This window comes from Bos indicus, chromosome 14, assembly GCF_029378745.1.
Source record: "Bos indicus isolate NIAB-ARS_2022 breed Sahiwal x Tharparkar chromosome 14, NIAB-ARS_B.indTharparkar_mat_pri_1.0, whole genome shotgun sequence".
Taxonomy (NCBI): Eukaryota; Metazoa; Chordata; class Mammalia; order Artiodactyla; family Bovidae; genus Bos; species Bos indicus.
Genome location: NC_091773.1, coordinates 66,584,318 through 66,610,451, shown reverse-complemented (window position 1 = coordinate 66,610,451; position 26,134 = coordinate 66,584,318). Strand labels below are relative to the sequence as shown.

General features: G+C 43.7%; 1 protein-coding gene across 2 annotated transcripts in view; it reads left to right on the top strand.

The window, feature by feature from the left end:
* The window catches only part of MATN2 (matrilin 2), a 173,001-nt gene that overhangs the window by 67,598 nt on the left and 79,269 nt on the right, over positions 1-26,134 (top strand). For both annotated transcript variants that reach the window (XM_070802859.1, XM_019973906.2), the window contains exon 5: positions 25,783-25,905. In XM_070802859.1, coding sequence (XP_070658960.1) covers positions 25,783-25,905 — 123 coding nt within the window. The remainder of the gene's footprint in view (positions 1-25,782; positions 25,906-26,134) is intronic.

The following is a 26,134-nucleotide window of genomic DNA, read 5'->3' as shown; positions in this document are numbered from 1 at the left end:
GCATACAGAAACAGCACAATCAGCTCTGACAGTCAGCTTCAAATTGGTCATGGGTGGAAGCATCATTGTGGTCGTCTTAGGTCACATTCAGAAAACTAAGATCATGGCATCTGGTCCCATCACTTCATGGGAAATAGATGGGGAAACAGTGGAAACAGTGTCAGATTTTATTTTGGGGGGCTCCAAAATCACTGCAGGTGGTAACTGTAGCCATGAAATTAAAAGACGCTTACTCCTTGGAAGGAAAGTTATGACCAACCTAGATAGCTATTCAAAAGCAGAGACATTACTTTGCCAACAAAGGTCCGTCTAGTCAAGGCTATGGTTTTTCCAGTAGTCATGTATGGATGTGAGAGTTGGACTGTGAAGAAAGCTGAGCACCGAAGAATTGATGCTTTTGAACTGTGGTGTTGGAGAAGACTCTTGAGAGTCCCTTGGACTGCAGGGAGATCCAACCAGTCCATTCTAGGGGAGATCAGCCCTGAGTGTTCTTTGGAAGGAATGATGCTAAAGCGGAAACTCCAGTACTTTGGCCACCTCATGGGAAGAGTTGACTCATTGGAAAAGACTCTAATGCTGGGAGGAATTGGGGGCAGGAGGAAAAGGGGACGACAGAGGATGAGATGGCTGAATGGCATCACCGACTTGATGGACATGAGTCTGAGTGAACTCCGGGAGTTGGTGATAGACAGGGAGGCCTGGCGTGCTGCAATTCATGGGGTCGCAAAGAGTCAGACACGACTGAGCAACTGAACTCAACTGAACTGAATCTTCAGTTCCAGGGTCCATTTGTTCCCATTTCTTTGAGGTCAGTTCTTGGAATTGTGACAGAGTATGTCATGGGTACAGTCTGATCATCATGTAGTTAACTTCTTCACCCTGGTGTGTTAGTATTTATAAGACAGCTCACAGGATATGGCTCAGCATATTATCTGTAGTCCTTGAGAAGGAACTAAAGGTCCTTGACTATGCTTAATGACTATATTATTATTATTTGGTCTCCTTTGACTGTTTTCCTTTGTTTCTGTATTTCTCATTTCTCTGATTAAACTTATTCATTGACCAAAGTTTTCTACAGATAAAAGGCAGGCAGAGGACATGGGGTGGTGGAGGGAGGGGGCAAAGACCATAGCGTCCTGCTCTGTTTCACCCTGAGGAGTTGTTTCTGTATTTTTTTTATCTTCTTTGAAGCATGGATTTAGGGTGAGCTATTAATGTTGGCTGGGAATGATTATTCAAGTTCTGTTTTAGAAGAGTGCAGGAATCTAATTGGTCTGGTGAGGGACACTTTATAGGTCTCCTAAATGAAAAAGGGCAAACAGATATAAAGTGTTAATAGAATTCACATTCTCTTTTTTTGGCCAAGCCCACGTACTGGACAATATACTGACATTAGAGCCGCATGAGGTAATCTGCCTCTTAGAGGAGAGAATTACACATACGTTGAGTGTTGTGCCTATACTTCTTTTTTTTTCAAGTTATAAATAAAGACACTAATAGCCTAGAAAACAACCAGACTTCCTCAGGACATGAGGAAGACCAGCCCACGTGGAGGCAAATAAAACTCAGCAAATCTGACATGTAGGTCATGTAATGCGTAATTGTGATTATACTGCATGGTAAGTAATTAAGCCCTAATGGAAAGCAGTTTGCACAAATGGCTGTAATTAGTATCGCGTTTATGGAGCCAAACCACATTTTCCTTTTGTCTTCTCACTTTTCAGTGGGTTGAGAGTGGTTGGCCCAGGGCCTCCCTGCCCCCCAAGATTAGGGAACATCTGCTCAAGTCCTCCAGTTGGTGGCCTGTAGAAGCTCAAAGCCCCCAGACTCTGCGAACCCCCCCCTGGGGGAGGGTCCCTGTGTTCCCCAGCTGCTCCCAGAACCCAGGATCCCAGGTTGCTTGTTGAGTGGAGCCTGAATCATCATGGTCTTCCGCTTGAACCCCTGACCCTTCTTTGGTTTCCACAACGAAAATCACTTATACCATATGCTCATGGGTTGAATAGAATTTACTGGAGGACTGGGGGAGCTCGGGCGGAGTTACCTCACACATTGCTCAGCGAACAAGCTAAACATCTCAGACATGCCCCATCCTCTCCGGGAGCCTCCTCCTACTCTCCCCCCACAACACCCCAGCAGGGTTTCTCTGCAGAGCACTCAGCCTCCCTCTTCCTCACAAACTCCTGTCCTGCGCTTCCGTTCTTTCAGTTCAGTTCAGTCACTCAGTCGTGTCTGACTCTTTGAGACCCCATGGACTACAGCACTCCAGGCTTCCCTGTCCATCACCAACTCCCGGAGCTTACTCAAACTCATGTCCATCACGTCAGTGATACCATCCAGCCATCTCATCCTCTGTCGTCCCCTTCTCCTCCCGCCTTCAATCTTTCCCAGCATCAGGGTCTTTCCCAATGAGTCAGTTCTTCGCATCAGGGGTCCAAAGTATTGGAGTTTCAGCTTCAGCATCAGTCCTTCCAATGAACACCCAGGACTGATCTCCTTTAGGATGGACTGTTTGGATCTCCTTGCAGTCCAAGGGACTCTCAAGAAATTCTTCCCTTTGTCTCCTGCTCCCTTGATCTGCTGGGATCCCGGCATGTGCCAGGGTCTGTTTTCCGTGCTCTGGCTTAGTCAATCTAGAGATTTCTTGAGATCAGCAAATGAAACATAAAAAGTTCTCCCCCTGATGTCATGAGCAGGCCTTCCCCACACACCAGGTTTGCCAGCCCCCCTGCCTGGTCCCACCTCAAGTTCTGAAGCCCAAGCTCTCCTGGGTCTGGGGCCTGGGTTCTCTCTGGTTCTGGGGCTGTGGGTGCATCACATGGCATGAGGCAGAAACTGTCTGGGCTTCTGACAGACTGATCAGGTGGAGGGGCGTGGAGGCCCAGCTCGGAGGGGCCTGAGCCCAGGCGCTGGTTCTCAAGCTTCAATAACGGGGGAAGAGACACCCAGGAAGCTGACCCTGCCCTCGCCCACCTCCTGGCGCCCCCAGATTGATAGTCAGCAGGTCTGGGTGGGACCTTGGCATCTGCATTTGCTATGAACTTCTCCCATCCAAGTACTAACCAGGCCCGACCCTGCTTAGCTTCCGAGATCAGATGAGATCGGGCGCGTTCAAGGTGGTATGGCCGGCCATAGAGTGTTGTGAACTTCTGACCTAGGTTGCTTCTGCCATGGTTTGAGATTCCCTGGCTTCAGCCAGCCAAGGTGGTTGGGAGGGAAGGGAGCAGGGTAGGAGGGGAGTAGGGCTCAGCTGTCCCAACAGACTCCGCCCCCCTTCCCAAGTGACCCCGCCCTCCTGTCCCAGCTGACCCCGCCCTCCAGTCACCTGGAAGCAGCAGAATTACCTTTATTGTCGACGCCAGGCTTACCTTAATACGTCCAGTCAAAAAGAGCATTTCTCTCTCTCTCAGGAAAAGATCATAATAATGACTCTTGTATGCACACCTGAAATTGTACACCAGGGGCCTTGTGGAAAGATCAAGGCCTTCAGAGTCTGCGGACCCTGACATTCAACCCTGTCAGTTTCAACCCTGACATGCTAACTGTATATCACCCGGAGCCGGTGATTTAAACTCCTTGACTCAGCTTCCTTACCCATAAGATGGGAAGGGTGGTGAGAAACCATCAGCTGATCCTTGTCAGCCCCTGAGTTTGGTCTGGTGGACAGTTCAAAGTTGTGCCGAGGGAAATCTGGGCCAGACCCTGACCTCTGTTTCTGGGCTGCTGTCTGCCAACACAAAGAGGAACTCTCTGGGCCTGGAGAGGAATGAGACACAGCCCTTTCCAGCTTTGAGCCTTTAAGATGTGCCAGGCCCTGGGAGGTCCTGGCAGTCCAGTGGTTAAGACTCTACACTTCCACTTCAGTGGGCATGGGTTTGATCCCTGGTCAGGGAACTAAGGTCCTGCAAGCTATGCAGCATGAAAAAAGCCAGGGGCGGGGGAACCTTCTAGAAATGAAATAGTGCCTAAAACATCAATATTTCTGCTCTCTTGAAGTTACATTCTTGCATAGAAGTCAAATAAATGACCAAGATAACTGCAGCCCAAAGTGACTGCAGCCCCTGCTTAGCCCAGTATGCTACACACAAGGTCAGGACTAACTATAATCACTTACTAAGTGTTTATACCGTGTGCCAGGAGCTCTTCTGAGTTATCTAATTAATTCTGACGTCAAGCTCCTAAAGTAGGTTTAGCATTTTATTTTACAGATAAGGAAAATTAAGGTGCCAGAAAGGTTAGACAATTTACTTGAAGTCATAGGGCTAGTAATGAGACCAAGCCAGAACCCAAATCCTGTTACGTGAACTGCACAGTCCTGGGTATTGCCCACCATTCGATGCTTGCCAGCGTCGCTTGTCCTGTGACCCCTGAGGTGGCAAGCAGTCCTTCAGCCAGAGACTCTCCTCCAAGCCCAAGAGGACAGGCAGGTTCAAAGCACTCACTGATCTCAAAGGAGACTAGAACCAGTTCCCCAGGTCTGACATTCAAATGACTGTCATTCCCACAAGTTCACTACTAACTCCTGTGATTCTATCATGTACAGGATGATTGTGAGAGGCGATGGCCCTCAAACACACACATACACACACGGTATAGCCGCCATTTTCTAGTCATACCCTGCCTGTGTGAAGAGAGGAGGCAGACATTGCTGAGTCATAGGTTCTTCAAGTGGAAACAGGCCTTGTCTATCAGACTGTTAGCGTCCTCTCCCCCTTAGCCCAGGAATTCTGTTTCTCCCTGGTGTCCCAGAGTGATGGTGCCTATCCATCCATCATCACCCATCTGGAACGCAGATCATTACAAAGCACCTGTATCCCACCTCCAAGGTAGCTTGGGTCAGTGGTTGAGCTGAAATCCTACTCTTTATAATTCCCACCTTTGATCCTATTTCTGAAGGATCATATACTGAAGTATATGGCCAACTGAAGCCGTATACTAAAAAGTTTATTTCCTTTTCTAAAAAGAGAAGCCCTCTGATTATTGAAGAATGTAATCGCCCACCTCATTTAATTTTCTCTTTTTCAGGGGAGGCATGAACACATCTTTAGATGACCTGGATTTGGGTCTCTTCATTGTCCAAACAACCCTCCTTTGGACATCAGTTAGTCAGTGTCTCAAAATATGCCCCTTTATTTAAAGAGGAGATCAAGTACATTAAATAATTTTACCTTTAACGTTTTGCCCATACCATATGAGCTATTTGGAATATACTGGAGGCAACACTGTAAGAGTCTTCAGTCCTCCAAAAAGTCTTCCCCATCCAAAGCCATAAGATATACATAAAAGCATTACCAAGTGCATAACCCATATGGGCTCAATAGAAGTTTATGTTCTTCTCTTTCCCCATTTAAAAATGTGAGGGGGAGTTGGAACCCTCATGAAGTGAGCCAGTCTTCATATATCTCTTTTCCTCCACCATTCCCCTACCCTTGCATTCTTTTCCCACTAACAAGAGAAAACTTTATCTTGTTTATTTAAAAAAAAATAAGGAATTTTCCCTTTTTTGTCTCCCTTCTGGAATATTTAATCTGTCTGGAAGAATAATAAAAATGCAACACTTAGAAAACTTCACTTGGCAAGAAAATGTAAACTTTCTTGTCCAGCTTTCTCATTTTTTCTCAAGAAACATATCAAATGGATTTTATGGTTTTATTGTTCAGATATGTTCCTGAGATTATTTTCCCAAGTTATATAAGCAATTTAATAGCTTTTATATTACAGTTTAATCAAAGGACATGATCCCTTTGATGTGACAGAGAAACAGCCACATTATTAAAAACAGAAAATAAAGCAATAACCAGCATTCCTCATGAATGTGAATGAAAAAAATTCTTAAAAACTTCTCAGATAGAATCTGTATATATAATGTAACCAAGACCAAGTAGGATTTAGCACAAGCATTGGTTTAACATTCAAGGTTGCTGCTGCTGCTGCTAAGTCGCTTCAGTCGTGTCCGACTCTGTGTGACCCCATAGACGGCAGCCCATCAGCCTCCCCCATCCCTGGGATTCTCCAGGCAAGAACACTGGAGTGGATTGCCATTTCCTTCTCCAATTCATGAAAGTGAAAAGTGAAAGGGAAGTCGCTCAGTCGAGTCCGACTCTTAGCGACCCCATGGACTGCAGCCCACCAGGCTCCTCCATCCATAGGATTTTCCAGGCAAGAGTACTGGAGTGGGGTGCCATTGCCTTCTCCAACATTCAAGGTTACCAGTCAAAAATCAATAAGGCTTCCCTGGCTGGTAAGTGGTAAAGAATCCACCTGCCAATGCAGGAGACGTGGGTTCCATCCCTGATCTGGGAAGACCCCATGTACCACAGAGCAACTAAGCCTGTGTGCCACAACTATTGATCCTGTGCTCTAGAGCCCAAGAGGTGCAACTACTGAGCCCATGTACTGAAACTGCTGAAGCTCACGTGCCCTAGTGCCCATGTTCTGCAACGAGTGAAGCCAGTGCAATGAGAAGCCCGAGCATGGCAAGTAGAGAGTAGTCCCACTCACCACAATTAGAGAAAAGCCTGTGCAGCAACAAAGACCCACCACAGCCAAAAACAAATAAATGAAGTTTTTAAAAAATCAATTAATATATGACTGATACTATACATAAAAAAATTGTAAGCATGCCACCAGGAAACTGCTAGAACTCATTAACAAAGTTGGTGAAGTTGCAGGATACAAAATTAATATACAGAAATCTGTTGCGTTTCTATACACTAACAACAAAATATCAGAAAGAGAAATTAAGGGAAAAGCCCATTTACCATTGCATCAAAAAGAATAAAATGCCTAGGAATAAACCTAGTTAAGGATGTAAAAGACCTGTACTTGGAAACTATAAGACACTGATTAAAGAAATTGAAGATAGGAAGTTCCTTAGCAGTCTAGTGGTTAAGACTTTGCACCTTACTGCAGAGGGTGCAGGTTCAGTCTCTTGTTATGGAAGTAGGATCCCACATGCATGTGGCACAGCCAAAAAAAAAAGTTGAAGATGACACACATAGATGGAAAGATATACTGTGTTCTCAGATTGGAAGAATTAATGTTAAAATAACCATACTATTCAAGGCAATTTACAGACTCAATGCAATTCGTATTAAAATACCAATGGTATTTTTTTATAGAACTAAAACAAATAATTTTAAAATTTGTATAGAAACACAAAAGACCATCAGTAGTCAAACAATCATGAAAAAGAAGAAAATAACTAGAGGAATTCTACTCCCTGGTTTAAGACTATGTTACAAAGCTATAGTAGTTAAAACAGTATGTAATGTCTCTCTCTCTCTCTCTTTCTCTCTCTGTCTCTGTCTCTCTCACACACACACACACACAAACCACACAGACTGATGGAACAGGATAGTCCAGAAATAAACCCATGTACTTATGGTCAATTAATCTATGACAGAAGAGATAAGAATATACAGTGGAGAAAAAAGAGTCTCTTCTAAGTGGTGCTAGGAAAACTGGACATCTACATGTAATCTACATGTAAAAGAATGAAATTAAAGCATTCTCTAATACAGCATACAAAAATAAATGCAAAATGGATTAAAGACCTAAATGTTATATCAGAACCACAAAACCACTCCTAGAGGAAAACATAGACAGAACATAAATCATAGCAAATTTTTTTTTTTTGATCTGTCTCCTAAAGTAAAGAATATAAAAGCAAAAATAAACAAATGGGATCTAATTAAACTTAAAAGTTTTGTACAGTTAAAGAAAAGACAAAACAAAAAGACAACCTTCAGAATGGGAGTAAATATTTGCAAATGATATGACTGATAAGGGGTTACCATCTAAAATACATAAACAGGTCATGCAACTCAACATCAAAACAAATAACTGAACTGAAAAAAAAAAAAAAACAAAAAACGGCAGACCTGAATAGCCATTTTTCCAAAGAAGACAGGCAGATGGCATACAGGCACATGAAAAGATGCCCAACATTGCTAATCATCAGGGAAATGTAAGTCAAATTCACATTGAGATATCACCTCATATCTGTCAGAATGTCTATGATCAAAAAAGAAAAAGAAAAAAACCCCACAAATAATAAACGCTGGTGAGGATGTGGGGGAAAAGGAATCCTGTTCATGTAGCCACTGTGGAAAACAGTATAGAGGGTTCTCACAAAACTAAAAACAGAACTATATATGATCCAGCAATTCCACTGCTGGGTGTATATTTGAAAGAAACAAAAATACTAATTCAGAAAGATATATGCACTCTGTTTTTCATAGCAGCATTATTTACAGTTGCCAAGGTATGGAGGCAACCTAAGTGTCCATCAGCAGATGAATGAATAAAGAAAATGTGGCATACATATACAATGGAATACTTCTCAGCCATAAAAAGGATGAAATCTTATCATTTGCAACAACATGAATGGACCTGGAGGCTTTTATGTTAAGTGAAATAAGCCAGACAGAGAAAGACAAATACTGGATGATATCACTGATATGTGGAATCTAAAAATATACAACAAACTAGTGACTATAATAAGAAAAGAAACAGACTGACAGGTATAAAAACAAATTGGTGGTTACCCATGGGGTGAGGGGGAGGGGAAGGATAAATAGGGATAGGAGATTAAGGGATACAAACTATTGTGTCTAAAATAAACTGCAAGGATATATTGCACAACACAGAGAATATAACCAATATTTTATAACTTTAAAAATTGTGAATCACTATATTGTATACTTGTACATATTGGCTATACTTACACAATATTGATTATACCTCAATAAAAATTAATATAATTTAATTTACCATATTAATAGCCTAAAAAAATGTAAAGTCATAAGATCATTTCAATAGATGTCCAAAAAGCATTGACCAATACCCAATGTTCATTCATGATTAAAAAAAACTCTCAATAAACTAGAAATAAAAGGGAAATTCCTTGACCTGATAAAGAGCATATATGAAAAGACCTAGAGTTAACATCTTGGAAAATATCTTGATGCTGGAAAAGATTGAGGTCAGGAGGAGAAGGGGGCAACAGAGGATGAGATGGTTGGATGGTATCATCAACTCAGTGGACATGAGTTTGAACAAACTCCAGGAGATAGTGAAGGACAGGGAAGCCTGGTGTGCTGCAGTCCATGTGGTCACAAAGAGTCAGACATAACTGAGTGACTGAACAACAACAAGAGTTAACATCATACCCAAGAGTAAAAGACTAAGTGCTTTCCTTTTAAGATAAAGAACAAAAAAGTATGTCCATTGCCATCCTTCCATTCAACGTTGGACTGGATGTTTTAACTGATATAATAATGAAATAAAAATAAATTAGAAATTAATACAGATTGGAAAGGAAAAAGTAAAACTGTTCTTACAGACTGTTTGACTGCATATGTAGAAAAGCTAATAGAATGTTCAAAAAAAATCTCTAAAATTTATTAATGAATTCAGCAAGGTTGCAAGATAAAAAGTCAATATACAAAATTATTTGATTGTATTTTATTTATTTATTTTAATTGGAGGCTAATTACTTTACAATATTGTAGTGGTTTTTGCCATACACTGACATGAATCAGCCATGGCTGTACATGTGTTCCCCATCCTGAGGCCCCCTCCCACCTCCCTCTGCATCCCATCCCTCAGGGTAATCCCAGTGCAGCAGCCCTGAGCACCCTGTCTCATGCATCGAACCTGGACTGTCAATCTGTTTCACATATGATAATATACATGTTTCAATGCTATTCTCTCATCATTATATACTACAACAAAAATCTGAAATAGACATTTAAAAAGTTTTACACTAGTATAAGAAATATAGAAATTAGAGATAAATTAGCAAAACATGACATGATCTATATGTTGACAAATACAAATGATGTCTGCAGTAATTAAAGAAGACTTGAAGAAATGGAAAGATCAGCAAATCATCAAATAGAAGACTTAACTGTTGCTTAGATGTCAATCCTTTCTAAAATGATCTATAGATTCAAAGCTGCTGCTGCTACTGCTGCTAAGTCGCTTCAGTCGTGTCCGACTCTGTGCGACCCCACGGACTGCAGCCTACCAGGCTTCTCTGTCCATGGGATTCTCCAGGCAAGAACACTGGAGTGGGCTGCCATTTCCTTCTCCAATGCATGAAAGTAGAAAGTGAAAGTGAAGTCGCTCAGTCGTGTCCGACTCCCAGCAACCCCATGGACTGCAGCCCACCAGGCTCCTCCATCCATGGGACCTTCCAGGCAACAGTACTGGAGTGGGGTGCCATTGCCTTCTCCAAGATTCAAAGCAATCCCTATCAAAATCCTAGCAGACATTTTTGAGGAGAAACTGATGACCTGATTCTAAAATATAGATGAAAATTAAAAAAAAAAACAATTGAATAGTCAAATACAATCAATTCTTATTACTCACAATAGTTATGGTTTGTAAGTCTCTGTGAACACTGAACTAGTGGGTACTGGATTATGGTTCCTAGGGGAAATATAGGGTTAGCTTCCTGCAAGCCTCTGGCCACAATATTTCACAAATCAATACAGATCCTTTATTTAGGGGTGTTTCTGTTTAAAGACACCTTAGCGATTCCCTGGTGGCTCAGACAGTAAAGCATCTGCCTGCAATGCGGGAGACCCGGTTTGGATCCCTGGGTTGGGAAGATCCCTTGGAGAAGGAAATGGCAACCCACTCCAGTACTCTTGCCTAGAAAATTCCATGGATGGAGGAGCCTGGTGGGCTACAGTCCATGGGGTCACAAAGAGTCGGACACAACTGAGTGACTTCACGACACAACTTCGATCGAGTGTATGTTGTTGATTTATTAACATTGAACTTACAGCCGACAGCACTATCACTCACGCCTGAACGAAGCTCATCTCACATCTTTCCTCCCTGGGGCACATCGTGGCCTTCTTGCCTTAGGGACACCAGACAGCGCTTCAACACTACTCGTAGGGGCTGTTGTAACAGTGAACTCACCAACAGACAGCACAAAAATTCTAAAATTATGGCTTTAAACAGAGCACAAAAAAGATATTTGCTTATACATGAGTGCCGAAACGAGAAGTGCCGGGGTCCAGCCCCGGTGGATCCAGGGAATTCGAGGCGGGGACGGCGTCGGCGAGGATCAGGAAACAACTGCTTAATTAAACGTTAATTAAGGATATAACGAGTGATGGAATAAGGATAGCTCAGTGAGGAAATTCAGTGGAGAAAAGAGGCTGAATAATTCAGCCAGAAGGTAAGAGAAAGAACGACATGGTGAGACCAAGTTTCGGTGAACAAGGCCTGCACTTTATTTTCCAAAGTAGTTTTTACACCTTAAGTTATGCATAGAGGATAATGGGGGAAGGGGTAGAGTCATACAGCAAGCCAGGCTTTCTTCCTGCAAACTTATCGTATGCAAAAGCTTAGGTGATTTGCATCATCTTCTGGCCCGGAGGCCTGTTAACATTTTAAGACCCTTTCTTCAGAAAACTTATTTTTCTCTAAAGGTGATAAGTCAAGCGCCACCCTCCAAAAGCATTAGATAAAGTTGCATTCCTACAGAGCAAAGGTGTGGTGGGCTATAACAAGAAAAAGAATTAACTCAAGGGTCCCAGGTTACAAACATTAAAGCTACTACTTACACCAATTATATTAATCAATACGCTGCCAGGGACACAGCAGGTAAGGGATATGGAAATTTAGCAGCAAACATTGGCCTGACAAGTGAAAATCCCTTCACCAATACAATTTCTAATCAATCTTTTAACTGCTCAAAGGAATCTGTATTTAGACAGTTTAGAACATTTCATGCCTCTCACAGTTGGGAGGCTCTGAGCAATCACATGTGGCCGGAAAAAACCTATTCAGGCAGGCTAGAGGACTTCCAAAGGAGTTTGTAGGTTGAAACACTGTCACACCCAGGAATTATTAACTGGAGCTGTAAGCTAACGCTTTTTTCAGAGAGAGGTAGTGGGGGACAGCCCCCCGTAAAGTCAGAGGTGTAGGTGAAGGCACAAAGCAGAAAGTAGGCAGACTCTGGTTTTGGGTGTAAATGCTCAAGAATTTCCAGGGGGACTCCTGAGGCTCGATCCGCCTTTGCGTATGCCGAGCCTCCTTCCTCATGACCTTTGTCATGGGTGGAGCTCCTCACGCTGGCTCCCTGCAGTGATAGAATTCCAGTTGAGCTATTCCAGATCCTGAAAGATGATGCTGTGGAAAGTGCTGCACTCAATATGCAATATGCACTCAGTATGCAATATGCCGGCTCCCGGCAGAGAAGGCAGAGCACTGTTTGTTTGACTTTCACTAGGCAAGTGCAGCGGCTCAACAGTTTCACCACTCTGCACAGATCCACGAAGGACCACGAAAATGCTCAAGTATCGATTCTGGGTTCCCAGTACATGTTATAAAGTAGGTAAATTGGCAAGTGTGGAATCTGCAAATAATGAGAATCAAGTAAAACTTTGAGAAAAATAAAGTTGGAGGGATCCAATTATCTTAAGACTGACTATAAAGCAGTTGTAATCAGAGCAGTGTGGTAGGCGTGTACAAGTGGACATCACTGGCACAGAATATAGTCCAGATATAGACCCACACATTTATGGTGGAATGACTTTTGACAGTTGCCAAGGAAATTCATTGGTAAAGAATAATGTCATCAACTCATGGTGTTACATCAACTGGATTGCCATGTGTAAAAAAATGGACCTTGACCCTTACCTCATACCATATTCAAAAATTTATTTAAAACTGATTTTAAATGTTAATATAAAGGAGAACATATAAATGTCTATATTAAAATGTAGGGGAAAAATTGATGACCCTGGGTTTGGCAAGGATTTTTTAAATAGGGCACAGAACACAAAAGAGAAACTCAGTAAATTGAACATCATCAAAATTAAAATATTTGCTCTGCAAAATAAACTGCTACTAAACTGAAAAGGCAAATCACAGACTGAAATTAAATATATCCAACAAAGGATCTTAGAATTTATAAAGAATTCTTATAACTCTATAATAGGAAAATAAACAGCCCAGTCAAAATGGGCAAAAGATTTGAATAGACACTAAACCAAAGAAGATATATAAAGAAGAGATGCTCAAACTTATTAGTCACTAGGAAAATACAAATTAAAGCCAAAACAAGATGGCCCCACTCTACTTCCACTAGATTGAATACATTTTAAAGTATTGACCATGTCAAGTAATGGCAAAGTTGGAAACAGAATCATCGTTTTTCCTGGTAGGAAGATAAAATGGTTCAACCACTTTGGAAAACAGATTAGAAGTTTCTTACAAAATTAAATATGTACTTACCATGATATCGAACCATTCCACTCTTAGGTATTTACTCAAAAGAAAGTAAAGTTTATGTTCAAACCAAGATTTGAGCACAAATGTCTACTTGTAATAAGCTAAAACTGGAAACTCAAATCAAATCAAAACAACTCAAATCATCGACAGGTGAACTGATAAAGAATTGTGAGATATGTATACAATGTAATACTACTGGGCAATGGAAAGAATGGACTACTGACACTTGTTGGAGAAGGAAATGGCAACCCACTCCAGGATTCTTGCCTGGAAAATTCCATGGACAGAGGAACCTGGCAGGCTACAGTCCATGGGGTCGCCACAAAGAGTCAGACACGACTGAGCGAATGAGCACAGCACACTGACACATGGAGCAGGCTGGATGAATGTCAAAATAGCCCTGTTGAATGAAAGAAACAAGACCAGAAAAAGAGTACATATTGTAGGATTCCATTTATATGAGATTTTAGAAAATGGTAACTAATCTGTGTGATACAGATCAGCAGATGAGTGGCTGCCTGGGACCAGGGGGAGGGATGGGGCAGGTGGAGGGGTTACCAATGGCAACTAGGAAACTGGGGATCTGGAGGTGATGGGTATGTTATCTTGATTATGGTGATATGTTGCTATGTCAAATTTATCAGATTGTATACATTAAATATGTGTAGTTTATGGTACAGTTTATGTAGACACAAACATTCACGCAGAACAACGTGGTTTTGGAAGGTAAGTGGTACTGAGACAGAAGGCTGCAAGAGAAGAGATCAGAGAGTCATGGAACAATCAGGGGTTGGGGATGAAGGGTTTTTCTAGCAAGTCAAAGAAGAGGAGAGAACTGCAGGGCTTGTGGTCTTTGGAGGATGCTAAGTAGAACAGACTGTTTGTTTCGAAGAGCATGTTTGGAGCATTAGTGGGGGATGAGAAAAGGAATTTAAGCTGGAACAAATTATGGGGTGATTTGATTTCTCAAACTGACTTCCAGCTGCGGTCTTTGGTGGATAGAGGGGCTGAATACAGGGTGTCAGAGGGAAAACCACGTGTTAGTACATTGACCTTGGCAGTAATACATAATATAGTATTAGATTTAGGTAGAGAATGGGTGCAGAAATACCATCTACCTATCCCCTCACTCGTTCATTTATTCATTCAGTACTTACTCATTCCCCTCTATGGGCTAGACACTCTGGTGGGGTGTGGGAGAGAAATAAGTGTGTCTCTCATATGTTGGAGATCCAAGGAACACTCAGATCTTGGCTTCCCTGGTGCTCTGCACGTGCGGAGCAGAAGGTGGACGATGCAATCAGTTTACAATTCAAGTCAGTTCAATCAATTCAGTGCTTATGTTTCTTATGCCCGTGGAATTAATTAGACCATAGCAATAATCCCCACCCAGGGGAAGAGTTTATGACCTAAGATGGGGAATGGTGGGTGAGGGGTGTTTGATAACTTCAGTTATCAGAGAGGAAACCTGGTTTTGCTGGGGAAAGCAAGAGCGAGTCTGGGCAAGAGCCCACACAAGTGGTTGGGTGCAGCTGGAGATGGGGGTGAGAGTTCAAGGAAAATGCCTGGCTGGATATGCTTGGGGTGGTCATTGGCCCTAAAAATGCATGGAATTTTGGAGGGAGAAAGGGAGTGTGGAAAGAGGAGGTCAGGGTCTCAGCTTTGGGGCAGCCCACAGAGTGCAGACCAAGTGCAAGAAGGAGCAGACTGCGCACGTGCACACAAGCAGGCGGCTTTGTGGGGGCAGGGGCTTGTTAGAAATGTAAATTTCCACACCTACTGAATCAGGGACTCTAGGCGTGTGGCCCAGGAGGATGTTTTAACAAGCCCTCCTGGGAGTTCTGATCTTAAACTCGAGTTTGAAAACCACTGATCCAGCTATTTTAAGCTGGATCACTCCCTGAGAGTTGGCTGCTCCATAGGGAGTTCATAATGAGAACGGGATGCTGTGATTGACAGCCGTTTAGAAATTGCAAAGCGCTCAACAAGACTAGGGCCTTATTTGTTCACGCTTATTTCTGATTTCGATCAACCCTATTCGGTCAGATACACTTATGTTTTCAGGCTTTGTTTTGGGGCTCCTCCTCTTTTTCCCCTCTCAAATGGAAACTAAAATCTCAGTTCGTGAATAGGATAACTGATTGAAAAAGCATGAAGCTTTGGGGGAGGAGAGATGTGAGCAAGGCACAGCTGGACTTTGCCTGAAAGGACAGGTTTGTTTTTGTGGGTGACATTGGCTTGCTTTTGTTTCTTCCAGCGTGGAAGCACAAAGCTGATGACTCACATTAACTGCTGAAAGTCTTTAAATTCAAACTGCAGCTGTCAAAATACGGTTAGGCTTTCAGAAGACATAATGAAAGAAGGGGGATAGTCCCTAAAAATGCAGGCTTGGGTTTCTCAGGCTTTTGCGGAGCCTTAGCTCCAAGTGAGCTTTTGGGTTGGAGCAGGCAGAGATCCCATTGTTTCCCAACGGAGAGAAATAGCAGCTCTAATAATACATTCCTCTTCTCTCTTCCTGTGATAAATAATTTCTGATTTCTCCATCTCAGGCTCAATAGCAGCATGTGTGTGTACTAAGTCACTTCACTCGTGTCCGACTCTGTGTGACCCATAGACCTAGACTGCCAGGCTCCTCTGTCCATGGGATTCTCCAGGCAAGAATACTGCAGTGGGTTGCCACGCCCTCCTCCAGGGGATCTTCCCAACCCAGAGATCAAACCCTTGTCTCTTACATCTCCTGCATTTGCAGGCAGGTTCTTTACCACCAAAGTGGAGCTTGTCTTTAATGGTGTTCATTTTGCTTTAACTCTAAAGGAGAAATTAGACTGTCACTGGTATCAATAGCATGCCATGTGGCTTGTATACAATTCTGAAAAGTCAGTAAAAACCCTTTTATTTCATCTAGGATGATGTCAGCCGCAACTGCCACAGTCTTTGTCCCGTGCTTCTTTCTTGTCCAGGGTAACCAGATGAGAGTTTTCCAAGTTCTCTGGGCTGAGGCACTGTGCCAGGCTTTCAAGATCACACATGGAGAAGGCCCTTAAATCTAGAATGCCTGTGAGCCTCAGGGGAAACACCAGTGATGGATGTGAGCACAGCCCTGGGGCTCTTAGTTATCAAATCCTCCCTGATTTATTTCATTGGGGAGACCGAGCAGATGCGGTTTACATCCCTCCTAAAACTCTCCAGGAAGAGGAGCAAGCAGATTTTGCTGACTGTCAGCCATGTACTAACACATGCCCTCTGGCAAGGCATTGTTTGAGTTGAGATCTTTTGCTGTAAAATTCAAAATTGCCTACTTTGCTGTATCAGATGAAGTCAGCCTAGAACTCACAAACCAAAACTTAGCCACAGATACACTAATGTTGTTTAAAGTGATATGAATCTAGTGTCCACGTGTGGGGGGTTTCATAGGCACCCAATAAAGTGATATTGTATTAGAATAGTGATGTAGGTAAAATCTGGTTGGGGTCACCTCTTCTCCATGCTTACCTAGGCCTGCTCTACTAAGACATTTGGCACTAGTGGTAAAGAACCCACCCACCAATGCAGGAGACGAAAGAAATGCAGGTTCAATCCCTGGATCGGGAAGATCCCCTAGCATAGGAAATGGCAACCTACTTCAGTATTCTTGCCTGGGAAATCTCATGGTCAGAGTAGCCCAGGGGCTGCAGTCCATGGAGCTGCAAAGAATTGGACACGACCAAGTACAAGAATAAGGGAAGCTTATCCCATGGATGGAAGAGCCTGGTAGGATGCCGTCCATGGGGTCGCTAAGAGTCGGATATGACTAGGCGACTTCACTTTCACTTTTCACTTTCATGCATTGGAGAAGGAAATGGCAACCCACTCCAGTGTTCTTGCCTGGAGAATCCCAGGGACGGGGGAGCCTGGTAGGCTACCGTCTATGGGGTCACACAGAGTTGGACACGACTGAAGTGACTTAGCATAGCATAGCATAGCATATTTGCTGAGTACCTACTATCTCTCAGATACTTTATCATCTATATTATCTCATTTAACCCTGCAATAAGATGTTTTCTCTACTTAATTATTTAACCTCTATGAAAATTCAGTCTCACAGAAATCACTTATGCGAAGTCACACAGGTCACCTCGCTGAAGCCAGGTCTGACTCCAAAGGCAATATTCTTTTCATCCTATCTGATCGCCTCCCTTGTACCTTATGTAAAGAAACATGGGACTTCCCTGGTGGTCCAGTGGCTAAGACTCTGCACTCCCAATGCAGGGGGCCCAGGTTTGATCCTGGTTGAGGGAACTAGATCCCTCATGTCACAACGAAAGATCTGGTGCAGTCAAATAAATATTTCTTTAAAAAAGAAGAAGAAACATAACTGCCCCTTATCTCCTCCTCCAAGATTCAGCCCTCCTGACCCTTGCTTTTTCATATTACCTGCCTCAGGTCCTGATATACAGTAATCTTTTCTGAGATGGCCTTCTGACCACACTGTGTGAAACAGAAGTTCCCTTCCCTCCACACTCCTATTGCTCTGTCCTGCTTTTGTTCCACAGTACTTCTAAGATCTAAGTAATATATGGTTTAAGCTGTTCATGTCATGTCTGGCCGCTGTCCATGGTATGCCAGTAAATGTTTAGCAACCAGATCTCCAGGGGGAAAATACCCAATTTGTAATGTTCACCAATCCCTGTGGTGTCAGTACTGCCACCATGGCTGATTTCACGCTACCCGCTTGGCCTTGCTGAACGCAGAGTTGGGAAGAGGTGGGCATGGTCCGTCAATGTGGGTCAGTAGGAGCCAGCTTTCCACTCGAATATCAGCTCCATGGCGAGAGGGATCGACTGACTGTTTTAAAATCAAGGGATCAATTGTTTCGCTCACTGTTGCTTTCCCAGCAGTTTGAACAATTTGATGAATGATTGAATTCAGTCATTCAAATATATTTTTAAAAACTGACCACATGCCAAACAGCATGCAAGTTGAGCTGGAGGGCTGAACAGAACAAGCACTGGCTTCCAATGGCAGGGGAAGTAGACATTAAATTATCAATTGCAAATCAAGTGTTACATTGTAACTGTGGTAAGGAAAACCATGATGGTGAACTTGATCTCTAACAGGGAGTGGTCAGATAAGAGCCCTCCATCCCCAAGTACTCCAGGCTGGCTGCCGCCGCTGCTGCTAAGTCGCTTCAGTCGTGTCCGACTCTGTGCGACCCCAGAGATGGCAGCCCACCAGGCTCCTCCGTCCATGGGATTTTCCAGGCAAGAGTACTGGAGTGGGGTGCCCAGGCTGGCTACTTACTGTCAAGTCAGTTCAACACACGTCCACTAAGCACCTGCTGTGTGAAGCATGTGGTATCAGGGGTACCCTGAGAACCACCAAGACTTACCCTGTGCCCCTCAGAGCTTACAGCCTGGGTAAGAATGATGAGTGAGGAATGCCTGACAACCCTGTGTTTCAGGTCCATTCACCCATTCCCAAGCACTTGATGAGCCCCTGTCATGTGCCAGGCAGTGTGGTAGGTACCAGGTATGCGAGAGACAGCAAGACAGCTGGTTCCTTAGCTGTTGTGAGGATTCCAGTGTCTGCAGCTGGAGACTGGCTCCCTGATGTCACTGTCCTCTGCTGGGAGAGGAATATCTCTTGCTGGGGACGAAAAGAGGTACAGAGACTTGGGAAGAGTTTTATTCCCGTCTCACTCATCTTCCCAGGACCCAGGACCCCATATCTAGTGGAGGAGATATTGTAGGACTCTAGGACATCCCCTTTGGGAGGCAGGGGGGTTGGGACTCTGTCACTGTTCTTTCAGCAGATGAACACTTATGGGGCACCAACTCCACGAGATAGGACACTGGGGAATCAAACTGAGTCACACCAGCTCACCTTCCCGTGGGGCCGTCAGACTAGTGATCAGGTCCTTCTAATACTGTGGGATAAATACTGTGACTAAGTTTTGGTTTGTGAGTTCAAAGTGCCTACTGTGGGATAATACTGAGGGATAAATGCATGAGTGCTCTAGTGGAGCCATGTGTAGAGAGCTCGAGGAGCCCAGAGGAAGAAAACCTGAAGCCCCGCCAACCTGGAGAAGGCTTCCTGGAGTAGATGACTTCAGATTGAAGTCAGTAGTCATGAGTGGGAGTCATGGGGTAGAGAAGGCTTGAAAGGGTAATGGGAGCTCTGAATTTAGTGCTCTCCACACCCCCGCCCCCCCACCACAGTTTTATCATCTTTCACTGAAATCCAGACTGTGAGAAAAAGAAGTGCTGTTTTTCTAAAGAATAAAGAATCATCCAAAAACATCTGTATTTGTTTCCAATGAAAGCAACCACTGCCAGAAAAACAACAAAGTTGTTTTGTCAGAACCTAGTCTGTATTTATTCCTTTGTCTTTGTTTAATTAAATTAATCCCTCAATGGTTTCCTTTGGGACAGTACAGATCACTAGTGGCCATAAATCCCCAACGTTCTGAAAACAGTATGAAAGGCCCGAGGCCAGCTGGCAGGCCTGCTGTTTGTGGGATGTTCTTCTGGAATGCAAGCCGTGATCCTCCTGTTCCTACCACACTCTACGCCCTTATGTAGTGTCCAGGGTCTTTCAGACACTTGGAGAGAGGTCCAAGGACAGCAAAAGAAAAAAAAAAATCGAGATTTGTCTAAAAGAAGAATCTGAGCCTGGAGACAGTTGACAAAGGCTGGCTCTTGTGTCTTTCCCTGGATGAATATGAGGACTTTTTACCTGGGAGTTTCAATGACTCTCAACCTGGCTGCACACTGGGGTTATCTGGGAGTTTCAGGAACACTGCTGCCTGCACCCTGGCCCCCGCTGCCTGACTCAAGGCAGTGAGCTGGGCGTATTTTCCGAAGGCCCCTAGATAGTTCTGGTGGGCCGTCGAGGGGGTGCACTGCTGCCCTGACGGATGGGGCCCTGCAGGGCTTCAGGGCTGTCCCTTCCTGGAAGGAAGGAGCACCTCCATGACCTCTCTGCCTACCCTGTGGGGGGGAAATCTTGGGGGGAAAATGGTTATTGCTTCAAGATCTTGGTTCACTGCTTTCATCCACATTTTTCAACCTATTTCAATTGGGATTGGGAATTGGCCACAGGCTTGGGACTTGGGGGTTGGTTGTTCCAGTGTCCTGGGGTGTCATTGCCCAGCCATCAGGAGTTCATGCAGGGACGCTCCCCTCCTGATTAGGGAGCCTGGCAAGGGAGACACATTATTCATTTACCCAAACACTAAATCCTTTCAATTTCGCAGAGCTAAAGTAAACTGTGATGCCACCAAAGTTACTCTTCCACAGCACAAGTCAGGTGAAGCGGCCCTTGATTTTTTTTTTTTTTTCATTATTATAGAAACTCTTGGTATAAACTCTTGTTAGAAAATTCAAAAACAGATAATTATTGCTTCAAGATCTTGGTTCACTGCTTTCATACAATCTACATTTTTCAACCTATTTCAAATGGGAATGGGAACTGGGTGCAGAGGGATAGATGTAGTTCAGGCTACTACGTCTGTGTGCTAAGCTGCTTCAGTCGTGTCTCTTTGTGACCCTGTGAACCATACCCCATCAGGCTCCTCTGTCCATGGGATTTTCCAGGCAAGAATACTGGAGTGGGTTGCCATTTCCTTCTCCAGGGATCTTCCCGACCCAGGGATCAAACCTGGGTCTCTTTCATCTTCTGCACTGGCAGGGTTCATTGCTTTTAAAATGCTTCTTTCAAAGAGGTTCTTTTGTAACACTGATTTTTTTCATTATTATAAAAGCTCTTGGTGTAAACTCTTGTTAAAAAATTCAAAAACAGGTAATTACAAATAACAGAAAAAAATGAAACTCTCACCCCTCCTTGGTAACCACTGTTAGGCAGGGTTCCTGCTGGACACAGAGAGGAGGCAAAGCAACTGTGGGGGCTGAGCAGCGGGACCCAGGTGGAGAAGTTCCCACCCCCACCTTCAGAGATGGGCTTGGGACTTGGGGGTTGGTTGTTCCAGTGTACTGGGGTGTCATTGTCCATCATCAGGAGTTTGTGCAGGGACGCTCCCCTCCTGATTAGGGAGACTGGCAAGGGAGACACAGTATATACATCAGTACATAAATGCCTTTGTAATTAACATGGTTATACATGCCAGGAAGGGCTTCCCAGGTGGTTCAGTGATGAAGAATCCACCTGCCGATGCAGGAGCCGTGGGTTCCAACCCTGGGTCGGGAAGATCCCCTGGAGTAGGAAATAGCATCCCACTCCAATATTCTTACCTGGAAAATTCCATGGACAGAGGAACTTGGCGGGCTTCAGTCCATGGGGTCACAAAGAGCCGGACACAACTGAATGACTGAGCATGCACACATGTGCACACATGCACACACACACACACCAGGAAGGAAATGTCAGAGGTGCACAGACATGCACTGACAGCCGGTGGGTGTGGCCAGCAGCTCTGACAGATAGTGGAAGGTCCTCATGTCAAGAAGTTGATTTTCCCATCCACACACACGCAAACCAAAGCTTCTTTGGCATGGAAGTCAGAAAACTACCACTTTGTTCCCAAAGAAGTGGCTTTCATTTATCCGTACACTAAATCCTTTCCATTTCCCAGAGCTAAAATAGACTGTGATGCCACCAAAGTTACTCTTCCACAGCGCAAGTCAGGGAAATGGCCCATCTCCCTTTCTGAGATGTTCACCCTCAGTGGTCCCCCGATGAGCAGGGTTGAGACCAGGCAGCCTGCTCCCAGGCCCTCTGCCATCCCGTGTCAGCTGTCCTTCCGACGCCCCCCTCCTGCTGCTTCCCTTGGAATTCCCAGAACAGGGGGTCAGCTCCCCTATCTGTCCACTTTTTCCTCCACTCCCTGCAACTTTACTGTCTCCTCAGCTCCGGGTGGATCCTCTTCCTTTTCTCCGTGTCTCTTGCTTGCCTGCCAGTCTCTTCTGATTGATCCAGCTTGGGCTGGCTGTAATGCATCCCCGTTCTGAACTCCCACTGTATTGGCAGCACCTCTCTTGTGGATTTCTAGCATGTTCTGTTTTGTATTTATTTATTTAGGGTGCATCTGGCAACCCACTCCAGTGTTCTTGCCTGGAGAATCCCAGGGACGGGGGAGCCTGGTGGGCTGCCGTCTCTGGGGTCGCACAGAGTCGGACACTTCTGAAGCGACTTAGCAGCAGCAGCAGCAGCAGCAGCAGGGTGCATCTGATAGCTACGCTGGCTCTCCCAAGCCTCAAACGGGGCTAGTTTGAGGCTTTTTGAACGCCTGTACATGAACGCCTTTTGCATTCACTGTTCAGTCAGAAACACTCACACATGCATATATGGTGGTGGTGGTTGTTCAGTCACTAAGTTGCGTCTGACTCTTGCGACCCCATGAATTGTAGTCCACCAGGCTCCTCTGTCCTTGGGATTTCCCAGGCAAGAATACTGGAATAGGTTCCCAATTCCTTCTCCAAGGGATCTTCCTGACCCAGGGATCAAACTGGTGTCTCCTGCAATCCAGGCAGTCTCCTTCATTGCAAGCGGATTCTTTATTGCTGAGCCGCAGGGAAGCCTATATATATATATACACACACGTATACACACACACTAGTTTAGTTTCAGGTATGCAGTATAACGATTCAGTATTTTACATTTCCACTGTATATATTATGAAACAATCACCACAATAAATCCAGTTACGATTTGTCACCATACTAAGCTGTTACAGTATTGCCTATTATATTCCCTATGTGTACATTACATCCCAGTGGCTTATTTATTTTATAGCTGGAAATGGATTTATACCTCTTAATCCCCTTCACTGATCCATATCCCCAACCTGTACCTTCTGGCAACCACCAGTTTGTTCTCTGTATCCATGAATCTGTTTCTGTTTTGTTATGTTACTTCACTTGTTTTCTAGATCCCACATATGAATGAGATCATACAGTATTTGTCTTTCTCTGTCTGATTTATTTCACTTAGCCTAATACCCTCAGGGTTCATCCATGTTGTTATAAATGGCAAAATTCCATTCTTTTCTATGGCCGAGTAACATTTCATTGACTATACGTAGCACGTCTTTATCCATTCATCTGTTGATGGGCACTTAGGTTGCTGCCATATCTTGGCTATTGTAAATAATGTTGCAATGAACATAGGGGTGCATATATCTTTTTGAATTAGTGTTTTTGTTTTCTTTGGATAAATTCCACTTCTGGGTTTTATCAGAAATGCTCTTCCTAGAACCTCACCTTCCTAACCCTTAGAATACAAGCTGCGTGATGGCAGGAGTCCCTTTGTTGGTTCACACTACATCCCCCGTGCCTGGGACAGAGTAGGTGCTTTGTTGATTCAATAAATCAAAAGTATCTGATAATTCCAATTTTTCTTATATCTCTGGCTTAGGCTTGTAACTAACTGTAAATTTTGTTATTCTTCAGTTATTTACTATGATTTTTGCATGAGCTGAAGTTTCTTCTGATTATTGTTATTTTCCCTATATCTGGATCCATGGGAAATATCAATTGGAGTTCCCAATTGGAAATATAAGATATAAATAAGATAGGTAAAGAGAGGAATTTGCATCTATAATTTTTTCATCTACTTCATTGATATAGGAGTGAAAATAATTCTTTTAGCATTTTAAAACCAGAATCCTTCCTTGTGGAATTTTAGATCTAAATGTTTTTTAATCTTATGATGTAGCTTCCATTTAAAAAGAAATTAATGCATTTGATAGAGGTGCTAAATATGTCAGCTTTTATCTTTTTATCAATTTGATATTTTACATTTATCAAAAAGTGTAATAAACTATAAAACTCAAAGACCTAGGAGGTTACATTAAAGTGTAGTCATTGTATTCAGGGATAAATCAAACTTTCTAGTGAATTAAGTTTTTACCATAGCTGTCACAGTGATAACTTTTAACCAGAGGAAGAAAAATTTTTTAATGTATTCAATCGCTTTAATGCTCTCTGATTTTCTTGAACTTTAATGGTAAAGTCACTGAAAGAACTAGTTATGAAACCAAGTCGTTATCCTTGCCGAGAAATACTGTCATAACGTCAGCCAATTTCTTCAAAGGGGAGACTGAGTCGATGAAGGATTAAAAATGCCTTTAAGCTTTTCATCCTCTGATATATTCTTAGTTCTATGGCAGTAAATGCTCTACTGTGAGTGTATTCTTACACTGCATTGGAATAAAGAGCCAGAGCTCAGCACTTTGTGGGCACATAATAAATATTTGACTGGAATAGCGTTGTTAATCACCATAGAAGAGCCTGGTGGGCTACAATCCTATGGGGTCACCAAGAGTCAGATGTGACTGCATGACTTTCTCTTCACTTCACTTCAGACCGTACATTGATTTCTCCCTATCTTTGTTGCTCAGTCGTGTCCAACTCTTTGCGACCCCATGGACTGTAGCCTATCAGGCTCCTCCGTCCATGGGATTTTCCAGGCAAGAGTGCTGGAGTGGATTGCCATTTCCTTCTCCAGGGGATCTTCCTGACCCAGGAATCGAACCCAGGTCTCCTGCATTGCAGGCAGACGTTTTACCATCTGAGCTACCAGGGAAGCCCCCTATCTTTGTTATCTCTACCTAAATTCTTCTGGCTTCCCATTTTCCTCCTTTATTACTGGGGTGCATAAATAGAACACAAAAAGGATTTTCAAACATCCTTCTGATAGAGAAATGGAATGGGAGAAAGTATGTCCAAAGAGACCAATACAGACTTGAAAATAAGGGGCTCTTCCGGACCTGCTGTGTTTTTGGTGGGGCAGCAGGTCTTTTCACCGTGCTCTTTCCCAGCTTCTGCAAAATGTCAAAGACAGCGCCAAATGGTCTTGTTGAGACTATGTACGTAGGTGTGTACATTGGTGAGACTGATTACAAAGCCTTTAGGTTCTCAGAGAATACGGATGGTACTTGATTCGGACAAGCACAAAGGCCTGCTCATGATAACTTCAATCCTCAAGAACCGTCCATCACTCTCCTTGACATGAGAAAAATACATATTGATGTTAATTTTAAATTTTCTAATGCATTTAATAGAGAAGAAAAATTCCAACTTTGAAAAATATGCTTTTATGTATACATAAGTGGCTGTGTGTGCTCAGTCACATCTGTCTCTCTGTGACCCCATGGACGATAGCCCGCCAGGCTCCTCTAGCCATGGGATTTTCCAGGGAAGAATACTGGAGTGGTTCCTACTCCATTTCCTACTCCAGGGGATTTTCTCAAGCCAGGGATCGAACCCCCATCTCTTGCATCTGCTGCCTTGGCAGCCGGATTCTTTACCACTACACCACCTAGGAAGCCCTTACATACATAGAAACTCACCCAACTATTAACAGAGGTAGTCTCTGGATGGTAGGACTGCAGGTGGGGAGATTACAGTTGAATTTTCTTTTCTATTTTTTTCCTGTTTTCCAAAATTTCCAAAATGTTCCAAAATTTCTTATATCGCTTTCAGTCAAGAGTTATTTTGCCAAGTGCTGTAGAGTCGCTCATTGACGGCCCTGTGCCAAGAGTCACCTCCTTCTGAGCCAAGTTCTAATGATGCCTCTTTGCCCCAGTCCAGGACCTGTGTGCAGCGGACGACCACGGCTGTGAGCAGCTCTGCGTGAACCTGCTGGGCTCCTTCGTCTGCCAGTGCTACAGTGGCTACGCCCTGGCCGTGGACGGAAAACGGTGTGAGCGTGAGTGTCCCGTCCAGCCTTGCCTGATGGGGAAACACCAGGAGGGAAGCGAGAGGGGAGTCCACATAGCCAGTTGCTCTCCTTTGAGTTTCAACCAAGTGCTCCCAGTTCTCTGTCCTAGTTGTTAGTCACCATTTGAATTTTAAAGACTTCGTTTGTGGCTGAGCTTAGCATTTTCCCAGTCTGGGTCCTCAGCAAGAAGCGTATTTATGATAATCTATGTTAATAG